Source organism: Stegostoma tigrinum, chromosome 18, assembly GCF_030684315.1.
Source record: "Stegostoma tigrinum isolate sSteTig4 chromosome 18, sSteTig4.hap1, whole genome shotgun sequence".
NCBI lineage: Eukaryota > Metazoa > Chordata > Chondrichthyes > Orectolobiformes > Stegostomatidae > Stegostoma > Stegostoma tigrinum.
In genome coordinates, this window is record NC_081371.1 from 39,831,585 (window position 1) to 39,854,843 (window position 23,259).

The window sequence follows — 23,259 nt, forward strand, 5'->3', positions numbered from 1 at the left end:
CCTGAAGTTGTAACTTAGCCAGTGCTTCATTTTCCCCAGTCAGACTAATGCCTAGTAGCAATTAAATCAGAAGTCCGTCCAATGATTTTAGTGTTCAGGCTAATGAGCTCTGAATTGGGGGCCCTGTTGTTGTGTGGTGATAGCATCCTTAGCCCTGGGCCAGGAAGATTGGCTTCAAATCCCATCTGCTGCAGACATGTGTAATCACATCTCTGCCCAGGTTGATTAGAAAAATAGGAACAATTTCTTCTTAAAAACAACATTGAATTGATGAGCTAGCAGATCTGATTAATCTGCTTAATGCCAGCTTGCCACTGGAAGGGTGGGAAATCCAAAATGACATACACAAATGTTTGGCATCCTGCAACGCTTAACAGGGAATTGAAAAATGAGGGATTGAGGGTGGTTGGTAGAGCAGCTTATTTCAGCATTAAAAAAATGGGATAACGAAGGAATGGTGAAGCATTAAACCCCAAAAGAATTAAGAAAAATTTAACCAGATTTGCTTTCGATGTTTCCCTGAGCCGTTTATGCACCATTGGAAATAATAAATTACCTATTTGAATTAGTCAAATGTGGTTGAGGAATTAGTAACCTTCAAAATCATGTTGGGGTTTTAACCGCATCAAAAAATTGACCCTATTGACATCAGTTCATTAGGCTTCTGTCTGTTTTTGTGAAATCTAGTTGCCCAAATCTTGATCTGCCTAAAAATTGGATTTGCAAGTCCTCCAGAAATTTATCACTCTCTTTCCATATTCATTCAGCTACACTCTCATTCAGACAGGAGGTGGCTTTAAGGTTTTTTTTCTGAAACCGGTATGTTTAAAGTGCTGATGTCCATGAGATAATTTTTAAGTTGTAGTCATCTGCTGAATTTGAGGGACTAAAATTGCTTCAGAGATTGTCCCTGTTCCTGCATGAATGGACCCAAAGTTCATTCTGCAGGCTCACAAACATTTATCTATGGACACCTAATAGGCATCCCTAGGCAACTTGTTGTTAAAAGAAGAGTCAAAGATCAGGCTTTCTTGATGTCAGCAGCATCCCACTTAAATTGAGTGACCAAAGTGTCTGGGACAGAGGGTGATCAGGAAACAAAGGAGGATAGCAAACTAGAAGGGACATAATAGGGAAAGAAAACAATGTTCCAGGAGGGTAATGTTTCAGAATGGCAATGGGCCAGAAGGAGGGTAATGGTCAGTGGTAACTGGGCAGGGCCAAGACTACAAGACTAGGTTTGTGTGTGTGTGTTTGTGTGTGTGTGTGTGTGTGTGTGTGTGTGTGTGTGTGTGTGTGTGTGTGTGTGTGTGTGTGTGTGTGTGTGTGTGTGTGTGTGTGTGTGTTTGGGTGGGGGACAGCGGTGCTAGGCAGAAGGAGGTTCTAGTAGTGACATTCCTTGTCAGTTAGGTGATGTATGCAAAATAGTCAATGCCTTCTTTTTGACAATGCTGTGAATTGGACCCTGCACGGTTGAATGTCTGTGACATGATACTTATATTCATTTTTTAATAATATATTACACCACTTGCAAGTTCCCCTTCAAGCCACTCACTATCCTGACTTGGAAATATATCACCGTTCTTTCTTGTCACTGGGTCAAAATTTTGGATCTCTTGCCCTAACAGCATTGTGGGTTTGTGTACACGAAATGGGCTACAGTGGTTCAAGAAGGCAGTTCACCACCACCTCTTCAAGGGCAATTAAGGATGGGCAATATAGTCCATGGCTCAGGCATCTATGCCCACTACCCATGAATAAATTGAACAAAAGGACTTTTTAAAGGCAAATATTAAACAATATGCCTTAGCTATTGTGTGATATCTGTACATAAAATATATATCCTGCATTGCACACCAATACTGAGAATAAACCATTGTATAAATTTCTTAGTTCCAGAACCTCCTGTGGACTTGCAGTTTGTTGAACAGGATGAGTACTCGGTGTACCTATTTTGGAAGCCTCCAAGAGGCAATTTTGATATTTTTGAGGTGAGTGAAGCATTTCTTAAGAAAATTTTAACCACTGTACAATTTTCTATTGGAAGTGCAATCACCCAATAGGAATTATAATTACTGAGTACTTTGTTTTCATTGTTATGACTGAGTGTAGAAGCTTAATGTTGCTTTACTCAGTTTACACCTTAACCGTAGAAAGCAAATTAGTATCTATCAATGGAATGATGCCATAATTCAATTATTAATGAGGAAAGCATTAATAGATGGGCCATCTAACAATGTAGGCTTACGTAAACTGGATTAAATTGCTTATCATTCAAAATTAATTAATAGGCAACGTGTTCCTTCTGTGGTATTAGAATTTAGAATCATAGAATCCCTACAGTGTGGAATCAGTCCATTGAACCCACTCTGACACTTCAAAGAGCGGCCCACCCAGATCCACCCCTCTACCCTATCCCTGTAACCCTGCAAATCCCATGGCTAATCTACATAGCCTTCCCATCCCTGGGCACTATGAGCAATTTAGCATGGCCAAACCACCCAACCCACACATCTTTGGACTGTGGGAGGAAACTGGAACACCTGGAGGAAACCCACACAGACAGGGGGAGAATATGCAAACTCCACAGAAGCAGTTACCTGAGGGTGGAGCCAAAACTGGGTCCCTGGTACTGTGAGACAACATTGCTAACCACTGAGCCAACGTAATGATAGTGAGTTATGACAAATGGTTCTAAAGAGTTAAAACAAATGCGTTTAATGTGACTTTTGTTTCAAGCGCAGTATATATAACAACATTTATACATTATTTTCAAATCATGTTCTGTTTGGTTTGTTTTGATTATTAGTGTGATCAGTCTGCTGCTTTTTAATTAAATATCCTTTAAACTAGCTATACCATGACAACAACAAACCAATCAAACTTGATGGGATGGGCTTACTTTGTCTCACTAGTATTAAGGAATTTTAGATCACTTTACAGAGAGAGGATGTTTTTTATGCTTTTTACATCATGAGTCCTTACAGGCATTCAGACATCTTCATGATGATATTAGCTGATGATTCAGTCTGTAACCAACTACCTACCACTGATCAGCAGCAGAGAATCTGGCTTCCATGTCCCTTTAAGTCAACAAACAGTGCACATCTAAACCCACAATGGGCATGATAACGTGGCTACTTGCTCAACAAGTGAAATATAAGGCAAGACAGAAAGTGAAATTCTTGGAATCCCTACAGTGTGGAAACAATTTCTTCAGCCCAACAAGTCCATACTGACCCTCAGAACATCTCACCCAGACTCATCCCCCTTTAACTCCCCTAATCTACACATCGCTTGAACACTATGGACAACTTAGCATGGCCAATCCACCTAACCTGCATGTCTTTGGACTGTGGGAGGAAACCGGAGCACCCGGAGGAAACCCATGCAGACATGGGGAGATTGTGCAAACTCCGCACAGTCAGATTCTGGCCATGACTCTCCAATCATGAAATGTATAGGTTATGGATGATCTGTTATGGAAGAAATCCCTTTTCTCAATATTCCATATAAATGTAGTAATATTACCATGAAAAGAGAAAGAGAACGTCATGACACAAAACTTCTAACGTTGATCAGGCTGTTGTACAATAAGCTTATATTTTGTAAGCACTGGAGTATAGATATTTTTTGAGCACGTCTTTCTTTTCAGATAGCTATGTTAGAGATCTAAATATTTATGTGAAATATGTTGGTTTGGATTTCCTCAAAATAACAAGAACAAGATAATCAATATTCTGACATCTTTTTGGAAAGTATATTCAATCTGTGTGTCATATAATTTGCAACATTTTCAGAAATGACACAAATTCAGTAAGTTGTTGCAACTGCACGCACAGATGGAGCAAAGTACAGTTCCCTCATATTGTAACGTTGACTTTATTCCCAGTTATCGTACCATTTATCTGGAATCAGTGTAAATGTATATAGAACAACACTACGTGGCAACAATTTCAAGATCAAAGGTCTCATTTCAGGAGTGGAATATGTATTTCAAATAAAAACAATTAAAGGGACAGATGAGAGTGAAATAGTTGAGAAAAGGCTAAAAACAAGTAAGAAATTTGACCATTTTTCTTAACCTCTTGATCACAATGAAATTTTCGAATCATATGAAAGGTCAGTTTCCACCAGGCTTCTTCTACCCGACTGTTCTAATTTGGATTGATTGATTGATTTAATGTTGTCGCTTGCCAAGTTACAGTGAAAAGTGTTGGTTTGTGTGCTACACAGGTAGATCATACCATAAAAAGTGCATTAGGGTGGCAGAACAGAATGCAGAACACAGTGTTACAGCCACAGACAAGGTGCAGAATGAGAGAGATCAGTATTAACATTTGAGAAGTCTGTTCAAAGTCTGATACCAGTGGGGGAAAGGTTGTTCTTGAATCTATTCATATATGTATTCAAACTTGTATATGTTCTGCCCAATGAAAGATGGTTAAACAGACTATAACCGGAGTGGGACAGGTCTTTGATAATGTTTGTTGCGTTCCCAAGGCAGTGGGAAGTATTGATGGAATCAATGGAAGGAAGACTGGTTTGTGTGATGGACTGGGCTGTGTTCACAACTCTCTGTAGTTTCTTGTGGGCGTGGGAAGAGCAGTTACTATACCATGTTGAGAAGCATTGAGATAGGATGCTTTCTATGGCTTATCTATAAAAATTGTTTAGAGTCCTTGTAGACATGCCAAATTTCCTTAGTCTGTTATAGAAGTAGAGACATTGTTGTGCTTTCTTGACCATTGCATGGATGCGGGTGGACCAGGACAGATTGTTGTTAATCATCAGTTCCAGGAACTTTGCACTCTCGACCCCACTCCACTTCCTGAAGTCAATGACCAGTCCCTTCATTTTGCTGACATCAGTGGAAAGATTGTGATCAGAGATAATGGGAACTGCAGATGCTGGAGAATCCAAGATAACAAAGTGTGGAACTGGATGAACACAGCAGGCCAAGCAGCGTCTTAGGAGCGCAAAAGCTGACGTTTTGAGCCTAGATCCTTCATCAGTAAAGGGGGATGGGGAGAGGATTCTGAAATAAATAGGGAGAAGGGGAGGTGGACTGAAGATGGATGGAGGAGAAGATAGATGGAGAGGAGAGTATGGGGGGGGTGGAGGTAGGGAGGGGATAGGTCAGTCCGGGGACAGGCTGCAGGGTTCTCAAGCAAAATATGAGTTGCAGTTAGACGACATGTCCATCCTGGGCCTCCTGCAGTGCCATAATGATGCACCTGTAGTTGCAGGAACAGCAACTCATATTCCGCTTCGGAACCCTGCAGCCCAATGGTATCAATGTGGATTTCACCAGCTTCAAAATGCCCCCTCCCCCCACTGCATCCCAAAACCAGCCCAGCTCGTCCCCGCCTCCCTAACCTGTTCTTCCTTTTACCTATCCCCTCCTCCCACCTCAAGCTGCACCTCCATTTCCTACCTACTAACCTCATCCGGCCCCCTTGACCTGTCCGTCCTCCCCAGACTGACCTACCCCCTCCCTACGTCCACCCCCCCCCACACTCTCCTCTCCATCTATCTTCTCCTCTATCCATCTTCAGTCCGCCTCCCCCTCTCTCCCTATTTATTCCAGAACCCTCTCCCCATCCCCCTTTTCTGATGAAGGGTCTAGGCCTGAAACGTCAGCTTTTGTGCTCCTAAGATGCTGCTTGGTCTGCTGTGTTCATCCTGCTCCACACTTTGTTATCAGTAGAAAGATTGTCGTCTTTACGCCGTGCTGCTAAGCACTTAATCTCTTTCCTGTATTTTGCCTCATCATTGTTTGAGATCTGGCCTACAACAGTGGTGTCATTGGAAGGGCTGTCGACACCCTGGTTTTCAAGGTTTTCCTGTTGAGGTTCAAACAACAATTGGGAGAAGTAGCATAGAAATGCACCATTAAGTCTTCCCAAAGTAGTGTGCAACCAATTAATTAATATTTTAAGTGGGGATATTGTTGTATATGAATGATGATTAAAAACAGTTTCCATTAATATAAAGAAGTTTTTTGACACAGTAATGAGTTCAAATGTGTTTCACAGTTGTTATCAATCAATACTTTACACCATTGATGAGCTTTATTGGGCATCTTAAAGGATAAAAGAAAGGCAGAGAAGTTTGGGAAAGTGTGCTCAGGGGCTTGATATTTAATGGTAAGCCGCCAGTAGAAGTGTGGTTAAAGACAGGAATGATGAAGAGTCCAGAACTGGAGGCATGTATAGATCTTGGAGTGTTCAAGGGCTGTGGGGAATCAAGGTGTTAAGGGAAGGGGCAGCAAAGTGGATGAAGGAATATCAGATCAGCCATGATCCCATTGAACAGTGGAGCATGCTTGTGGGGCCAAATGGCCTACTCCTACTCCTATTTCTTCTGGTCTTGTAGTCTTATGAAGGAGAATGCAGACATAGGAAGTGGCTGGGAACATGGAAGGATTTTAAAACAAGGATGATAATTTTTTTAATTAACATGTTCAACCAAGTGTAAGCAAGGATAACACTAATGAAAAAAACTGAAAATATTAGAAATGCTGGAGATGTGCGTCAGTGTTAAAAAAGTGTTAATGTTTTGGGTCAGCGACCTTTGGCTGCACTTTCTGTCATGATGGCTTCCCCTTCCTTCCCTGCTCCCTCATTGACTTTCTTATTAATCCCCACTCATGCTCACCACAATAGACAGTTTCAATAGTCAAATCAACATTTTCTAAAATCTGAAATTAAATCTTGGTGTGTTAGGGATACAAGATAATTCAGACCACCTGATGAATAGTTTATCCTTTTACTGTAAACCTGCCCATCATTGAGTATTCAGTTTCACTATGTGTCATTCCATAACATGGATAATATCAGCTCTGTAGAACATTTTTCTAAAATCTAGTGATTTTAAAATCTGATTTCCAAGATTAAATATTTTACAAAAATGTGTAATCTTGGAGCAGTTTGGCATCTAGGTGCATTTCCTGAGATTAATTGAGCAAACCCTTGGATGAATCAGATGAACCATTTTGATAATCCTTGATGATTTTTAGATAAGTTGATTTATGGGAATTTTGTTTTCTGCAGCATAGCACAATGCTTTATCGAATTAACACATAAAACAACCTATTTCTTAATAATAGAGGCTTTGAAAAAGTGATAAATGTTTGGAAATTCAATCTGTTAATGTAGCTAATCAGCTGAACAAATATGAATGACAATTGCACTTTGTATGTATGGCATTGATCAACAACTTTGCCTCTCTGAAGTAAGCAGTTAGCTGAAGGCAGTGGAGCTGGAAGAACACAGCAGGCCAGGCAGTTCCAGAGGAGCAGGAGGGTCCAGTCCCGAAACATCAGCTTTCCTGCTCCTCTGATGCTGCCTGGCCTGCTGTGTTCATCCACCCCCACACCTTGTTATTTCAGACTCCAGCATCTGCAGTCCTGACTGTCTCTAGCTGAAGGCAGTTTTGTGGTTGGTTAGCTGTCTATTGCAGCAATCTGAACTAGGGAGTGGCTGATTTTCTAGCAGCATTTTGAAGGAATGATGTGGATCCATGGGTGAAACAGAGGAGCAGTTTTGAGCAGCAGTAATGATGGCAGCAAGGAGAATTAAATGCAAACACTTTCAAGCTGATTAATCACAAGTGACAGCATTAAAAATATATGCTAAATTTACTTTCAGTATATTGTTGTACTGCTGACTCTCTGTTGCCCATGTTTGATGGTCAGGATCAGGAATTACCAATGGTAAGACAAACCGAGATGCAAATAACATAATATCACCCTGGCTTGCATTAACTCATCATTCCTCCAACTCCCACCATCTGTTTCCCATGTCTGGAATACCGATCAATTGAATTCAGATCTGCCAAGCATCCTCTAGGGCAGCAACAATCTCGACATAATTACTGAAATTAGCCATACAACAATTTTATCACTGGTCTGTCAAAATGTGTGCAGGTAAAAATTAAACCTTGTTCCCTTGATTTAACCCCAACTACCTCTTATGTTTTTTTAAAATTGGGGATCATTCTTCAGAGATCTGGTAAGGCGACTTTAATTTCTGTCTGGATTTCAGATCAACACAGTCATGGACATTTGAGAATTGTTGGTGCAATGCAATTTTGAGGGTCTGTAATATACTATTAGGCAGTTGCTCATTATTTTAATGCAAAACAGGAAATCTTCCTTTAACCTTAGAAAATCATCCGGTATCAACACCTCAGAATTTCATGGCAGGCACAGTCTTGGTGCAGCTATTGGGATGACAGAGATAAAATTTTTCAGAGTTTTCCTGCACAGATACTACATATGGAAGCATAAGAAATGTGGAAGAAAGGCAAAGTTATGGTGATCATGGAGGATTTCAATATGGAGGTGGACTGGGAAAATCAGGTTGGTAGTGGATTGCAAGTAAAGGAATTTGTGGAATGTTTATTAGATGGCTTTTTGGAGCAACTTCTGGTGGAGCCCATGAGGGAACAGGCAATACTGGATTTAGTGTTATGCGGTAAGCCAGACCTGATAAGGGAGCTTAAGGAGAAGGAACCCTGAGGTGGTAGGGATCATAGTATGATTGAATTTACCGTGCAATTTGAGACGGAGAAGATAAATCAGAGATAATGGTATTATAGCCGAATAGAGGCAATACAGAGGCATGATGGAAGTGCTGGGCAGAACTGACTGGGTGAGGAGCCTAGCAGGAAAGACAGTGGAGCTGCAATGGCAGGAGTTTCTTGGAGTAATTCAGGAGACACAGCAAAAATTCATTCCTAGGTAAAAGAAGCCTGGTACAGGGACAATGAGGGTGACTAGGGAAGTCTGGAACAGCATAAAAGCAAAAGAGAAAACATATAATGTGGTGAAGGGCAGTAGGAAACCGGAGGATTGGGAAGTTTACAAAGGCTAAAAGTGGGCAACAAGAAAAGAAATAAAGATGGAGAAGATTAAATATAAGGGTGATCTAACCAGTAATATGAAGGAGGACTGCAAGAGTTTCTTTAGATATAAAAGTCAAAAGGGAAGCAAAAGTGGACATTGGACCACTGGAAAATGATATTGGAGAGACAGTGGTGGGGAACAAGGAAACGGCTGAGGAACTGAATAATTACTTTGCATCAGTCTTCACAGTGGAAGACACAAGGAATATCCCAAAAATTCGAGTGTCTGGTGGCAGAGCTGAGCATGCTGGCCATCACTAAGGAGAAGGTGCCAAAAAAACGTAAAGGACTGTAGGTGGATAAATCACCAAGACCAGATGGACTACACCCTAGAATTCTAAAGGAGATAGCTAAAGAGATAGTGGAAGCGTTAGTAGTGATCTTTCTGGAATTACGAGAGTCAGGGAGCGTCTCAGAGGACTGGAAAATCACTAACGTGACACCCCGTTTAAAAAGCGAGTAAGGCAAAAGACTGAAAATTACAGGCCAATTATCCTAACCTCGTTCATGGGCAAGATTATAGAGTCCATTGTGAAGGTTGAGATTTCTGAATACTTGGAAGTGTATGGTAAAATAGAGCAAAGTCAGCACAGCTTCATCAAGGGAAGGTCATGCCTGACAAATCTGCAAGAATTTTTGGAGGAAATAATGGGCAGTTTAGACCAAGGAGAACCAATTAATGTTATCTACCTGGACTTCACGAAGGCCTTTGACAAGGTGCCGTACAGGAGGCTGCTGAGTAAGATTAGGGCCCATGGTGTTAGAGACAAGGTTCTAGCATGGATAGAAGATTGGCTGTCTCGCAGAAAGCAGAGAGTGGGGATAAAACTGTCCTTCTCAGGATGGCAGCTGGTGACAAGTGATGTTCCATAACGGTTAGTGTTGGGGCCACAACTTTTCACTTTATGTATTAATGATCTAGATGAAGGAGCTGAGGGCATTCTGGCTAAGTTTACAGATGATACGAAGATAGATAGAGGGACAGGTAGTATTGAGGAGGTGGGGAGGCTGCAGACGGATTTGAACAGTTTAGGAGAGTGGGCAAAGAAGTGGCAGATGGAGTACAATGTGATAAAGTGTGAGTTCATGCACTTTGGTTTGAACAATAAAAGCATGGACTATTTTCTAAATGGGGAGAAAACTCAGAAGTCTAAAGTGCAAACAGATTTGAGAGTTCTAGTCCAGGATTCTCTCAAGGTAAACTTGCAGGTTGAGTCAGTAGATAGAAAGGCAAATGCAACTTTGGCAATTATTTTGAGATGACTTGAATATAAAAACGGGGATGTACTTCTGAGGCTCTATAAGGCTCTGGTTAGGCCACATTTGGAGTATTATGTGCAATTTTGGGCCCCATATCTCAGGATGGGTGTACTTGCCCTGGAGTGCGTTCAGAGCAGGTTCACAAGAATGGTCCCAGGAATGAAAATCTTAACATATGAGGAATGTTTGAGGACTCTGAATCATTACTCAATGGAGTTTAGAAGGATGAGGAGGGATCTAATTGAGACAGAATATTGAATGGCCTGGACAGAGTGGATGTTGGGAAGATGTTTTCATCGATAGGAGAGATAAGGACCCGAGGGCACAGCTTTAGAGTAAAGGGAAAACCTTTTAGATTAGAGATAAGGAGAAACTTCTTCAGCCAGAGACTGGTGAAAATATGGAATTCACTGCCAGAGAAGGCTGTCGTTGAGTATATTTAAGACAGAGATAGATAGGTTCTTGATTATCATGAGGATCAAGAGTTATGGGAAGATTATATTTGAGAAACTTACCAGCCATGACTGAATGGTGGAGCAGACTCAGTGGGCTGAATGGCCTAATTTATGGTCTTATAACTGAAACTTAAGTTGCTTGGGAGATAGTACTATGCACATATTTGTAATTAAAGAGTATTAAAATTTCAAGTGCATCTCATCAACTTTGTAGTGGAAGCTCCTGTGTCTGTTCGTAAAATTGCCCATCCAAGCTTACTACATAATTATTTTGCCTTGTGATCAATAGTGACACTATGTTATATCATCTATACACATCCCTTTTTCTTCAGTCTTTACTGAAAAATTGCTGCTATGCTTTGTTTAGTTCTTCTTCCCTGCTGGTCAAATTGCAGCAAGTTTTCCAAGTAACTATAGGTGTTATCAAAACAGTGTATTATTAAGTAAGGTCAGAATGTATTAGTTTAAAATAAATACTGAAATATGTTTGTGTACTATAGCCCAATTATTCTTCTCTCCAACCTAATTTCAGCTAAAGACTACACTTTATCATGACTTTCCATTTGTAGCCCACAAGATTCGTGATAACATTTTCATTACAGCACATAATTGCTGCAGAATTAAATATATTCAATGAATTGTTGATTAAATATTATTATATAATCTGTTTTATTTCAAGAACCTGAAAGGCCTCAACTTCTGGAAGTTTCAAATATTTTACCAACAGCATTTACTTTATACTGGAGAGCGCCTATTGGACATGTTGATTATTATAAAGTTGTTCTCATTCCTGATCAAGGCTTCATTAATGTCACAGACCTTGGGGATGGCAATTTCAAGGTACAACTTTCGTGATGATAATTGCATGGCCAAGTCTAAAGAGAATGCTGAAGACATTAAAGGAGATTTAATTGTGCACTCATTGTGGAATTAGAATTGGTCCAGATGCAGTTTTGTGTTTTATTTCCATTTTGTTGCTTCTGTTAACACTTGTAACATCTTTCCAGAGCATTCCCTAAGACACAGTCATCTCCTAGAGATTCATGAATAGTGTAATGCAGACAATGTGACGATATTGAGCCCAATAGCATTAGCTATGCACCTGCCTGGCCAGGCACTTAAATATTTCATTTTGTGGCTCATATTCCTATCTGGTTGATGGAGTAAAGTTGACTTAGCCTGACTGAGGTGTTAGGTAAATATAATAATGATATTGTGCATTTTTCCTTTCACTGCGTTCATACTTGGAGCTGCACGGATAAAGGTATTTTTCTAAAAATAAACTTTTATATTCTGTAATTGATGATGATGTCCATTTTTAGTTCTTTAAGTATCTAATTGAAACAAGAGTTGCAGTGTGCAAGTAGTATTTTCACAGTAAATGAAAATTGCCTAACATCTTGGATGCATCTTGCAGATAAAGAATGTATCCAACGTTAAATATTTTTTGCTCAGCCAGAACTTCATAGCAAATAATAACATTTATTTTGTTATTTTACTGCATTAGGCTGATGTTTCTGATGCTACCCCAGGTATGCAATACACCGTCACAGTTTCCTCAATTTCTTCATCTCTTAGTAAATCTGTCAGCAGATCACTTATAACACATGAAACAAGTAAGTAGACTTGGTATGTCCAATAACCTTTGCGCAATACTATGTGGTTCAGCTGGCTTTAAATCAATAAACAAAACATTTCTGACAAGAATTAAGAACCAAAATTGATATGATGTTTATAAATAATATTTTATTGAATTATACACATAAGTGATCATAAATTCCTGACAAAAATGGTTTTAAGATTAACTCTGACTAGTCTTGTTTGTTACAGTTGTATTGTGCTTCAGTAAATGACATCAAAGATTACTTCTCTCTTCTCTTCCTTGTTTTGGATTTTGGAATATAATTATAACAGAATATATACCTAAATGACATGCAAAACAAAAATGGAAAACAGTTCTTTACTAAAAGTTTTACCAGACAGCCCCAAATTTAAAATTAATAATTTGTGACATTTGATTTAAAAAAGATGAAATGTGAATTGTTTTCCTGATCATAAGAAGAAAACAATAGCTTGCGAACCGAATAGGCGTAGAATTGAAAAAATAAATTCTGAAATGTTTTGTTTCATTGATTGCTGAGTATTGTTGATAAGCTAGATAATGCATCAATAAATATTTCAATTGATTGCATTTTAGTTTATAAAATATTAGGTAACTTGGTTCTTTTAGCACATTTCATTGTGGCTGTATATCAATATATATCAGCATTTAATTTGTATAAAATATATCAAACTGTAACTTATCTTTACATCGAACAATATTTTGGTGGGCATGTGTTACAGTTTACTTGAAGTCTGAGTTGCTGTGGCAATATGCGCTTTTGCATATCGTACTTCAGAGGTGTTGGAAGTAAAGTCTCCAATGTTACTTCTACTGCATTTCTTCCCATTCTTACTGTCTTTCATTTCTGTGGTTTTGAAGAATTTGCAGATTGACATTCAATATTTTTTGACAATATTATGAACAAACTTTTTGGCTGCCCTTTGGGTGGGACATGTGCCCAGAATGTTTTGCTAAGATGCAAGGGCACTTCCCACTGCACTCCAGGACTTCCATAACCTCGTACATAGAAAGAAATACATAATAATATCTAATAACTAGGTTTAATTTCCTTTACAAAGAATACTAATTTAGATCTTGATTTTTGAGGAACTGAATGAGCCAGCTGCCTATTCTGCCAGGTAAGAAGCTAATATCATTTTGAATCTCTGGCTTCACTGAACTTGAGGAGGACAGGTTTACTGTACCAAGCAACTGAAAATGGGTGAGTGCTGCTGCCAGCATTGTGATTGTGGATGTTGGGAATGCTGAGATAACAATTACATTGCTCATCTGGGGCCCAGTCAAATAATTGAACATCTATCTAAGGAAGACCCTTCTCATCACCACGGAACTAAACTGTACAAGCTTTCAACAATTCCTGCTTAAAATGGAAAGCAGTCTGATGGTCAAGATAATGCTGCTGAAAGGTTTAATGTTGGAGACTGCATTAAGTGCCACTCAATTTGATCGTGTCATACAGTCCTGGGAGGAGAATGAAGTGGTCTAGTTCAAGATCCTGATTCATGCTATATTTTTCATGATATATATCATTTCACAAATTGGGAAATGAAAGGCAAGTTATTCAGCTTAGAAAGGCAATGGAGCTGACCTCTGAAATACCCATTTAACCATATTTCAACAGTTGCTTTGGGTCACCAGAGCAGAGAGAAGAAAAAGTGAATCTTTGGCACAAAGGCAGGAATTCATTTTTTTCTCATTGTCTTGGAAAACAGCCCGCAGTAGAGAGTCATCAAGAACTTAATATCTACAGATTTTGCTACTGCTGTGGATATAGTCAATAATTAATCAACTGCAGCCTTAGATTTAAAACTTTGTAACCTTTACCTTGTCTTACTTGTACCAGACAGTCTCCCTTTTATACTTATTATGTGTGTTTGTGTCTGATTATTTCATGATACTTTTAAAATTATTTTTTTCTCAGGGTTAATAGAGAATAAAATTCCTTTCTGTGTCATTGAAGAAAATCTTAGTAATTAAATCCTTCATTTTCTAGCGAATTTGTCACGATTGAAGTATGTTTGCTCAGCACTAAAAGGAAACAAAATATTTATGCGATTGACTGAGAGTTTTTTGAGGAGGTGACGAAGATGATTGATAAGGAAGAACTGTTTGATGTTGTCTACATGGATTTCAGTAAAGCCTTTGAGAAGGTCCCTCATCGCAGATTTGTTTAAAAGCTGAAGTTACATGGTATCATGAGTGAGTTGGCAAGATGGATACAGAACTGGTCTAGTCATAGGAGACAGAGGGCAGTGATGGAAGGATGCTTTTCAGAATGGAGTGTTGTGACTTGTGGTGTTCTACAGGGATCAGTGCTGCAATCTCTGCTCTTCACGACTAACATGTATGATTTGACAGAAAATATGGCTTGTCTAATTAGTAAGTTTGGGGGATGATACAAAGATTTGTTGAATTGCAGATATTGAAGAAGATTGTCAGAGGATACAGTGGGCTATAACTCATTTGGAGACATGGGCAGGAAAATAGCAGATGGAGTTTAATCCAAACAAATGTGAGAAAGGTCAAGTACAGATGGAAATTATACACTGAATGGCAGAACCGTTAGGAGTATTGATATGTTGAGGGATCTGAATGTACAGGTTTACAGACCACTGAAGATGGCAGCTGTGCAGACAAGGTAGCAAAAAAGGCTTATGGCACGCTTGCCTTCATTAGAAGGGGATTTGAATATAAAAATAGGGAAGTTATGCTGCAGCTTTATAGAACTGCAGTTAGGTAACTCATGGAATATTGTGTACAGTTCTGGTTACCAGACTACTGGAAGGATGTGGATGCTTTAGAGATGGTACAGAAAAGGTTTACCAGGTTGTGACTGGTATGAGGGATTTTAGCTATGAAGAAAGGTCGGATAGACTGGGTTTGTTTTCACTGGAATGCAGGAGATTGAAAGGTGACCTGATGGAAATTTGTAAGAGTGTGAATGGCATGGGTAGAGTGGAAGGTATGAGGCTTTTCTCAGGGCAGAGGGGTCAATTACTAGGGGACACAAGTTCAAGGTGTGGTGGGAGTGGTGTTTAAAAGATATGTGCGAGGCAAGTTTTTCACACAAAGAGTGTTGAGTGCTTGGAATGACCTGTCAGAAGAGGTGTGGAAGCAGATACAAAAGCGGCATTCAAGAAGCACCCGAATGAATACATGAACAGGAAGGACCTAGAGGGATCCGGATCCTGTAAGCAAAGACAGTTTTAGTACGAAAGGGCAAAAAGTGTTGGTGCAGGCTTGGAGGACCAAATGGCCTGTTCCTGTGCAGTATTGTTCTTTATTGAGAGAAGAATTAAATTCCAGCTCCTCACCTGGTCATTGCAAGTAAAACATTGAATAATCAGAAACAGCCCACAAACATGTCTGTGTGGGTTTTCCTCTGGGTGCTCTGGTTTCCTCCCACAGTCCAAAGATGTGCAGGCTAGGTGGATTGACCATGCTAAATTGCCAGTAGTATTCAGGGATGTATAGATTAGGTTGGTTATAGGGGGATGGGTCGGGGTGGGATGCTCTGAGGGTTGGTGTGAACTTGTTGGACCAAAGGGCCTGTTTCCACACTGTAGGGATTCTATGATTTAGAAATTCCAAGAACGAAATTTACTAACTTCGTTAGTGTTCTACCAATGCCACATATTGTGTATGAAGATGTTCTAATCGGACTGAAGCTTACCGTAAATTATCCAAGTGCTATTTTCTCTAAGTTTCATTGTGGGATTCCAAGGCCCAGTTAGTTTTCTTACAGTATTGTCCCAAATTGACCTCATAAATTTTACATCATCCCCTGCAGTGCACTGCTTGTTATACTATCCCACTCACTCCAGGTGGAAGGCTTAGCCACTATTGGGACATTCTTAATTTCCTGGCACTGGAAGGCAGGAAGCTGAGAAAGCCCAGCCATGCATTTGATCTAGCTGACAATTCACAGCTGCCCTGCACAATTCTTGCCAGTTTCCCCAGATACTTTTGGCAGAGGCACATTGGCACCTCGCTTTACTAACGAGAAGCTGGAAGTCATTGTGGAAAGAGACTGTGTGTGGTCCCCGCCCATGGAATGTGTCCTGAGAGGAGGAGCAAGCAGCAACCAGTAGTCACCAGGTGACCATTCTGCCTTTCATGGTGAGCATTGTCACCATCTGGTTTCTACCAGGCAGGTGGGAGAATGGGAAACTACATTTTAATGAGTTAAGATTAGGTAATAATGAAGATGTAAATGTATGCTAGGGCATACAGATGAGCTTCTTGCCACCCACTATGGAAATCTCATTTTGATCTTGCTGTTCAACATGTTTGCTCTGATGCTGGGAAGCTCCTCACTGGCTCTGTCACATAATTCTTCCAACATTCTCACCATTGCCCACATTGTTATGCAGGCGGGAAGCTTCCACCCAATATATACATCTGTATATTATACAGGGAGGAATTTCTGTTTACTGTCATTTTGTCTTAGAACATCTATTGCCTGATATTGATGTTTTCGTAGACAACATGTTCCAGATGCGAGACTTCGCAAATATGATTGATATATAATCTGTATTATGTATTTTTTAACCTTTAAGTTTACTCAAAGCTTTGCTGTAATATATTATAAGCATTTTGATTGTGAATTTTCATCATTTATCAATATGTTTCAATGCAGAACCAGCTTCTCCAGATGGTCTTACAGTAGGCCCCATTGGAGCTACAGCTATAATGTTGGCATGGAGCTTACCTTCTCGTCCAAATGGAAGAATTTTATCCTACAGAGTAGAGTACAAAGAGGTTTGTCCTGTACAGCAAGCCAACTTTATCCAAGTTTCAACAAATGCAGATACTCCTGAATTTCTTCTTAATAATCTGAAACCAGGGACAGCTTATAAGATTCGGGTAAATAGATATTTTTCTTGCTGCATATCAAAAGGAAACTACTTTTGAGTTATTTCACATGTTGCCATCTGACTTAAACAATATTTTCTGCACTGCCATTGGGTATGAATGTCACTACCGAATTTTTATTCTGAGATAATTAAAGGCCACAGTAGCAGTAGCATTAGCCAAGTAGCTAAATACTATTGAAGTGATAAGCCATTGTTTGCTGAAGCAACTTCGTTTGCCACCTTCGCAATGGAAAGACTCCAGCAGATTGACTTGTGTTACAACCAGGTGTGTCAACTGCAATTCTTTTGTTAGTTGTTAGTTTATTTCATGCAGGGTGAGGAAGATGGATCAGTCCCTTCTAGTTAACACATTGTTTAACTGCAGCAGTTTTAAAATGTTTATTTTGCGCATAGATGTATTATTCTTCAACTAACACAATTGATAGTTCAAAAATGAAGGAGCTAATTGTCGGATTTTCTTCCGTGAAAGACAAAAAAATTTCCTTGCTTACTAATCGCGAGCAAAAGAATAAAATACAACACCAAATACACTCAAAATCATGTATCTGAAAAATCTGTTAAAAGATACCAGCATACATTTTGTTCCTTTTTGGAGCTCCACTGAGATTAAAATGAAATGCTTCTTAATGTGCATTTTAAAATCAAGTTGTAATATCAGTGTTTGTCTGAGCACTCTTAATTTGGTAATCTTATGCAGAACAGTGTACTTCTTTCTCATCTGTCAACCAGATCTCTAGCAGCATTGTTAGACCTGCATCATATCACTGGGTTAGTTCAAACAGTGGCAGTTAGGGATGAGCTTTAACTGATAGCCAGGCCAGCTCTGCCAACATCATCTGAAAGACATTTTTAAAAATCAGTGCACAGTTGCACACCATTGACTTTTTTAGTAGCCTTTACTCAGCTTGCTTCAGTGCTGCTTTTCATGGGCTCTGTACTCTGAAAGGAGGACCCTTCACTACATTACATAACACTGGCTCCTAGTATTATTGAATTATTTGGTGAACCTTCTTCAGCTGTATTTTGTGCAAGAAAATGAAGATAGCTTTAAGGTTTACCAGAATGTGTGCTGAAGTGATTATAATGAGTTCAGCTAGGTGAACTTCATAGAATATGAGTTCCCTGATTGGGACTGTTAGTTTGGTCCAATCAGAGGGTGCTGGCTGACAGATACAAACAGGAGTGTCAGAGGCTCTGTTCATCTGAGAGCTAACTCTGAGGAAGCTCAATCAATGATAAGGACTTTCCGCATATAAACTTGAATTGGTGATGGGATATTGGTCTCTGTGGAGTTATTTCAGTGGTAATGAGAGAAAAGCGTGCTCCAGAAGAAATTTGCCTGCAGCAGTTATTTTTCAGTTGGGGTGAGCATTTCTGGCATAGTGCTGTTATTTGGGAAGCTTGACTTATTCAATCCTGTTGTCAAAGACTGGGTTCAGTATGTGGAAAGAATTTGTTACTTTTTCTGGGCAAATGACATTGGAGCAGATGAAAAGCAACGAGAAGATGTGTCCAGACCCGAAACATCAGCTTTCCTGCTCCTCTAATGCTGCCTGGCCTGCAGCGCTCATCCAGCTTTTCATACCTTGTTATCTCAGACTCCAGCATCCGCATTTCCTGCTATCTTTGAGTAATTCTCCTGACAGCTTGTGTACCCACAGCTTTTTCAGTTATGAGGAGCCTAACGTTTTCTGAGGCACCAGATTGTAAAATCTTTCAAGAGTTCCCAGCTTTAGTTAAGGAATGTTATGACCTCATGCCTCCTCTAATTTTGAGATGCTATAGGTTTTTCTCAGCAATTCGAGTAATGGAGAAGCTGTATTGGGATTGCTCAACTCGGAAGAGTATAAAACGTTCAGAACATGCTGTCTGTACAGAAGTTATAAAAGTTTCAAATCATTCACTTGCATTCTGCTTCAATGAAAAAATGTTTTGGAAAAATGTATGTCCTGATTCAAACAAAAATTATGCCAGTAAATGGTACTTACTTAATACTTAATGATGTTTAGTCAAAACCTTCACTGCTAAATTAAATTCAGTACAAACCTGGCATTGCTTAGTATTAACTAGCTTTGAAACAATATATGTCCCACTTTAAACTGTTACAATTGCTCACTGAATCTGAATATTATTAATCATGTTGTAGAATATGGAGCTGACTTGTTTATGAATTTGTACTCTTTTATTGAAATTTTTTTTCAAATATAAATTCAAATTCTGTGGCCATTTGTCTTACCAATTTAGTTCTTTATAGCTTACTAATAAATCAATTTGCCAAGTTATATCTTCTATTGAAACTGTACAAATTAAAACTTGTCATATTTATATTATTAGATTGCAGCTGAAAACAGTGCTGGCATTGGAGCTTTCAGCACTTTTCGGAAAGTTTTAACTGCAGAAAGTGGTAAGTTCAGTCCAATTATGTTAGCATTTATATATCCATCCTATACTACTTCGACTTGTTGGTATTTAAAGTGTCACCTATCGTTGGATTGCACCAGAAAAGAACAAAGAAGGCACACGTTTCAGTATTTTGCTGATTTTTGTCTTAAAACATATTTGGGTTCATAGAATTGTACGGCACAAAGCAGAACATTTTGACTTCACCAGTTCACAAAAATGATTGGATTAGCTCCACTCCCCTGCTCTTTAATCATTGCCTTGTATTTCTTTTCCTTTTTGAGCAAGTTACTATTAAACCTACTTCCACTACCCTCTCAGACTGGCTTTCCTGATCATGTAAAAAATGAAATGTCATTTCATACTTTTACTTCTGATTCTTTTTCAAATTATTTTCAAACCTGTATCCTCTAGCCTAATCTATCAATCTCTGCGCCTCAATTTTTCTCTTTCCTAATAAAAGGGACATCAAGCCAAGGTGATATCTAAACATTCAGTGGCAGTGACATAAGCAAGCAGGCAAACACATTAAAAGATTCTCACAGTTAGCAAACCAAGATATATTAGAAATAATCCTTCAATTTTGATTTTCGTTTTGAGATCAGAAATAAAATTATTATGATTGAATTAAGAATGGATCTAATATATTACAAATTTTAAACTGTATTATTTTCGAAATATGTATTTTTAAAAATAACTTTGATATTATCTATGTACAAAATTAGCTTATCAGAACCACCAAAGATAGAATTTATGAATTTAGTAGACTTTTGGCAACCCGGTGCGGCTGATTCAACAAGGTCATGTTCTTAGTGTTTTTAAAAGGTGATCTAACAACATAAAAGTGAAAATTCTCATCTATTCACTAATTACTTAAGGATTACCTGCTTAGAAGGGAAGTCAACAGCAAACTCTATCGGAGAAGTGAGAATCACTGACAACAGCTTTCGGATGTCCACATTATCCAGTGCTAATAATAGTTCTCTTAGTTCCAGATTAGTAATAATGGTGAAGTCTGACTATTTCACCATCATTACCACTGCAAGACATGGGACACTTCATTGCTGCGAAGTTCATTTTGACCTACTTAAAATAATTACAAGCAAGTAGGAAATGATGGTTATTTATGATATTTAATAATTGGAATTATGAGATGCAGTTGTTGATGAAATTGTATTTATTCATGAGTTTGAGACAAGAGTGTTGGTTTATTCACAGAGAACCTGCATTAGCCATAACTCACCAGAATGGAATACAAAACTCTTACTGGATAGAGTTGTGGAGGGACAATATTTCTAAACATAAGCAACCATTTTGGTTGCATCTCTACACACTAATTCTTCTCAGAGAACAGTCAGAGAAAAAGCCCTAACTTAATGTATCCATATGAAGATGAAGAAATATATCCTGCAAGATTTTTTAAAAATAAATCAGTAACAGAGGTTTTTATTTCTTTACATTTTTTTACCACAGCAAGTGTGTGTGAACTCTTAACTGGAGGCATGAACACATACAGCCTATTAAAGGAAATTTCATGCTGACTAGTTTCAGTGGTTGTTGGTCTGTGTAGTGAGTCTAGTCCAGTAACATCACTGGAGTGCTGCATTTGTTATTTTCCATAATATATAGAACAACATTGTGCGGCCATATTGCAGGCAAGCCATTGTTTATGAATGCCAGTCCTCAATGTCAATAAAAGGAGAGGAATCGAGGCTGGAAGGGTATCCAGCTTCAAAAGAACCTGCCAAATCTAAAAATGAATGTCGGTATGAAGAAATGATTAACCTGTGTTGCAATAATACATCCAGTGTAATATTGGAAAAGCCAAAGTGAAAGGACAGTGGAACAATATGGGATAGGTTGTATTTCACCAGAAAACTCTGTTTGTTCATGTTATTTCATGTCATGTAAGCTAAAATTCACATGAAATTTCTGAGCCATTTACCAAGAAGAATAATCAAGATGGTTCTACACAACCTTCCTGCATATTTTTAAGCTACTCAGCAGTTTCAGCCAAAACTAAAGATCCCCATCTACTCTTTCTGTTGGCAGGAGCTTCCATGGTCATGAGATTCAGCTGCAATTCATCCTGTTTTTTGTTGCTTGTGCTCTGACTTTTGCTTGCCAGGACTGTGTAAATGGGGTCTGATGTTAAAATAGTGGCAGAATATACCAGTAGGATTGCATAACTTATAGTTTTGTTTGATAATATTCATACCTTAATGTGATATGATTATTTCATTCATGCCTTTCATAAGGATATATGAATTAGAATTTTGTTGAAAAATTTACATGCGGCGGGAACAGTTTTCAGGTCATTCACCTCATATATTCAAATCCTTATTTCCTAGCTCCAGGTCCAGTTTCATCTCTTACTGCAACCGTAATCAACCATACAACTGCTAATGTGACATGGTTACTACCTAAACGACCAAATGGGAAAATTACATATTTCAGTATAATTATAAAGTCTGTAAGAAGTGGACATATATCAAAGAATATATCAGTGAATGCCGATACCCTTTTCCCAAACACATTACCACAATGTGAGGTAGGTGAAAAGTGTTTGAAGGTGTGTACTTAATATTCTTCCAGCTAAAGTACAGAAATCATGTTAATAATGTGTGATCTTTGCATACAATATCATGCTTGGCAACATGAAAATATAAAAACACATCTAGGATGTTTTTGCAATACATTAAAATCATAATTTAAATCTACTAATTATTTTTTAAATTCTTGTGCTGTAATATACTATTATAAAATATGCAGATCCGTAAATAGTCCCCAAAATTGGTCTGTGCTTACCAAGTAACATTATGTAGTAAAATAATAGTCAAACTATTGCAGCTTTTGATTCTGTACTTTTTTGTATTCTCCCCACTCTGTCCAACCACTGTCTTCTATCAGGTCCCCCAAGTGAATCTGTTCTTGTCTGCTTTGCTGCACTGTGGTCTACATGAGATATAATGATATAACTTTGACCTCCACATGAGTTACTTTGACCAGAAATTTGTGGCAATCATTCTTTTCAGAGCTTCTGCCTCTAATCCTTCCATCTGTTTTAAGAGTACACGTTGAAATGAGAGTTACCTATAGTCTACTGCCATCTGCAGTTCCGTAGCTCTGCGTTTCTGCTTGGTTCTTTTTATGTGCTGGTTTTAGTGGAAGTTGGATCTAGTTTTCTTTGAACCCCCATCTATTCCAATATCTGCAGGAAACTATAGCATCATCATTTAATTTGTGTCCCCTTAATTCCTCATTATTCATCCATCTACATTTATTACAATTTTGTGGTTTAATCTTGGTGACACCTTTACATATGAGTTTGCATAACAGATTATATGTTGTAAATATATACTTGTATTCTGGAACTTCAGATGCATTCAAAATTCCCATTATCCATACTCATAAAGGTAAAAGTAGGACTTATTCATAGTTAACCCTAGTGATATAACATTTAGTAAGATCAGATGTAGTTTGTCATATCTTTCAGTAATTTATATGTTTGTTAACATTAGAAGAGCAAATAATACCTTAGAAGATGAAACTAATTACATCTACAAGAAATGAAAATTATACTAGTAATGAAACTTTCTCCAAAAACAAGGTTCAAATATGAAAATGTGTATCTTTAACTTTATAATAAACTTGTATAATTCAATATATTCCCGTTGAATAGTTCAATCAACAGAGCAATGGACTGAATAGAAGCTAGTTCATCCTGCAGTTT

General features: G+C 38.5%; 1 protein-coding gene across 6 annotated transcripts in view; it reads left to right on the forward strand.

The window, feature by feature from the left end:
* Positions 1-23,259, forward strand: part of ptprq (protein tyrosine phosphatase receptor type Q) — a 206,009-nt gene that overhangs the window by 26,153 nt on the left and 156,597 nt on the right. For all 6 annotated transcript variants that reach the window (XM_048549585.2, XM_048549586.2, XM_048549587.2 and 3 more), the window contains exons 13-19: positions 1,894-1,991; positions 3,893-4,058; positions 11,305-11,465; positions 12,133-12,241; positions 16,889-17,115; positions 19,461-19,530; positions 21,878-22,077. In XM_048549585.2, coding sequence (XP_048405542.2) covers positions 1,894-1,991; positions 3,893-4,058; positions 11,305-11,465; positions 12,133-12,241; positions 16,889-17,115; positions 19,461-19,530; positions 21,878-22,077 — 1,031 coding nt within the window. The remainder of the gene's footprint in view (positions 1-1,893; positions 1,992-3,892; positions 4,059-11,304; positions 11,466-12,132; positions 12,242-16,888; positions 17,116-19,460; positions 19,531-21,877; positions 22,078-23,259) is intronic.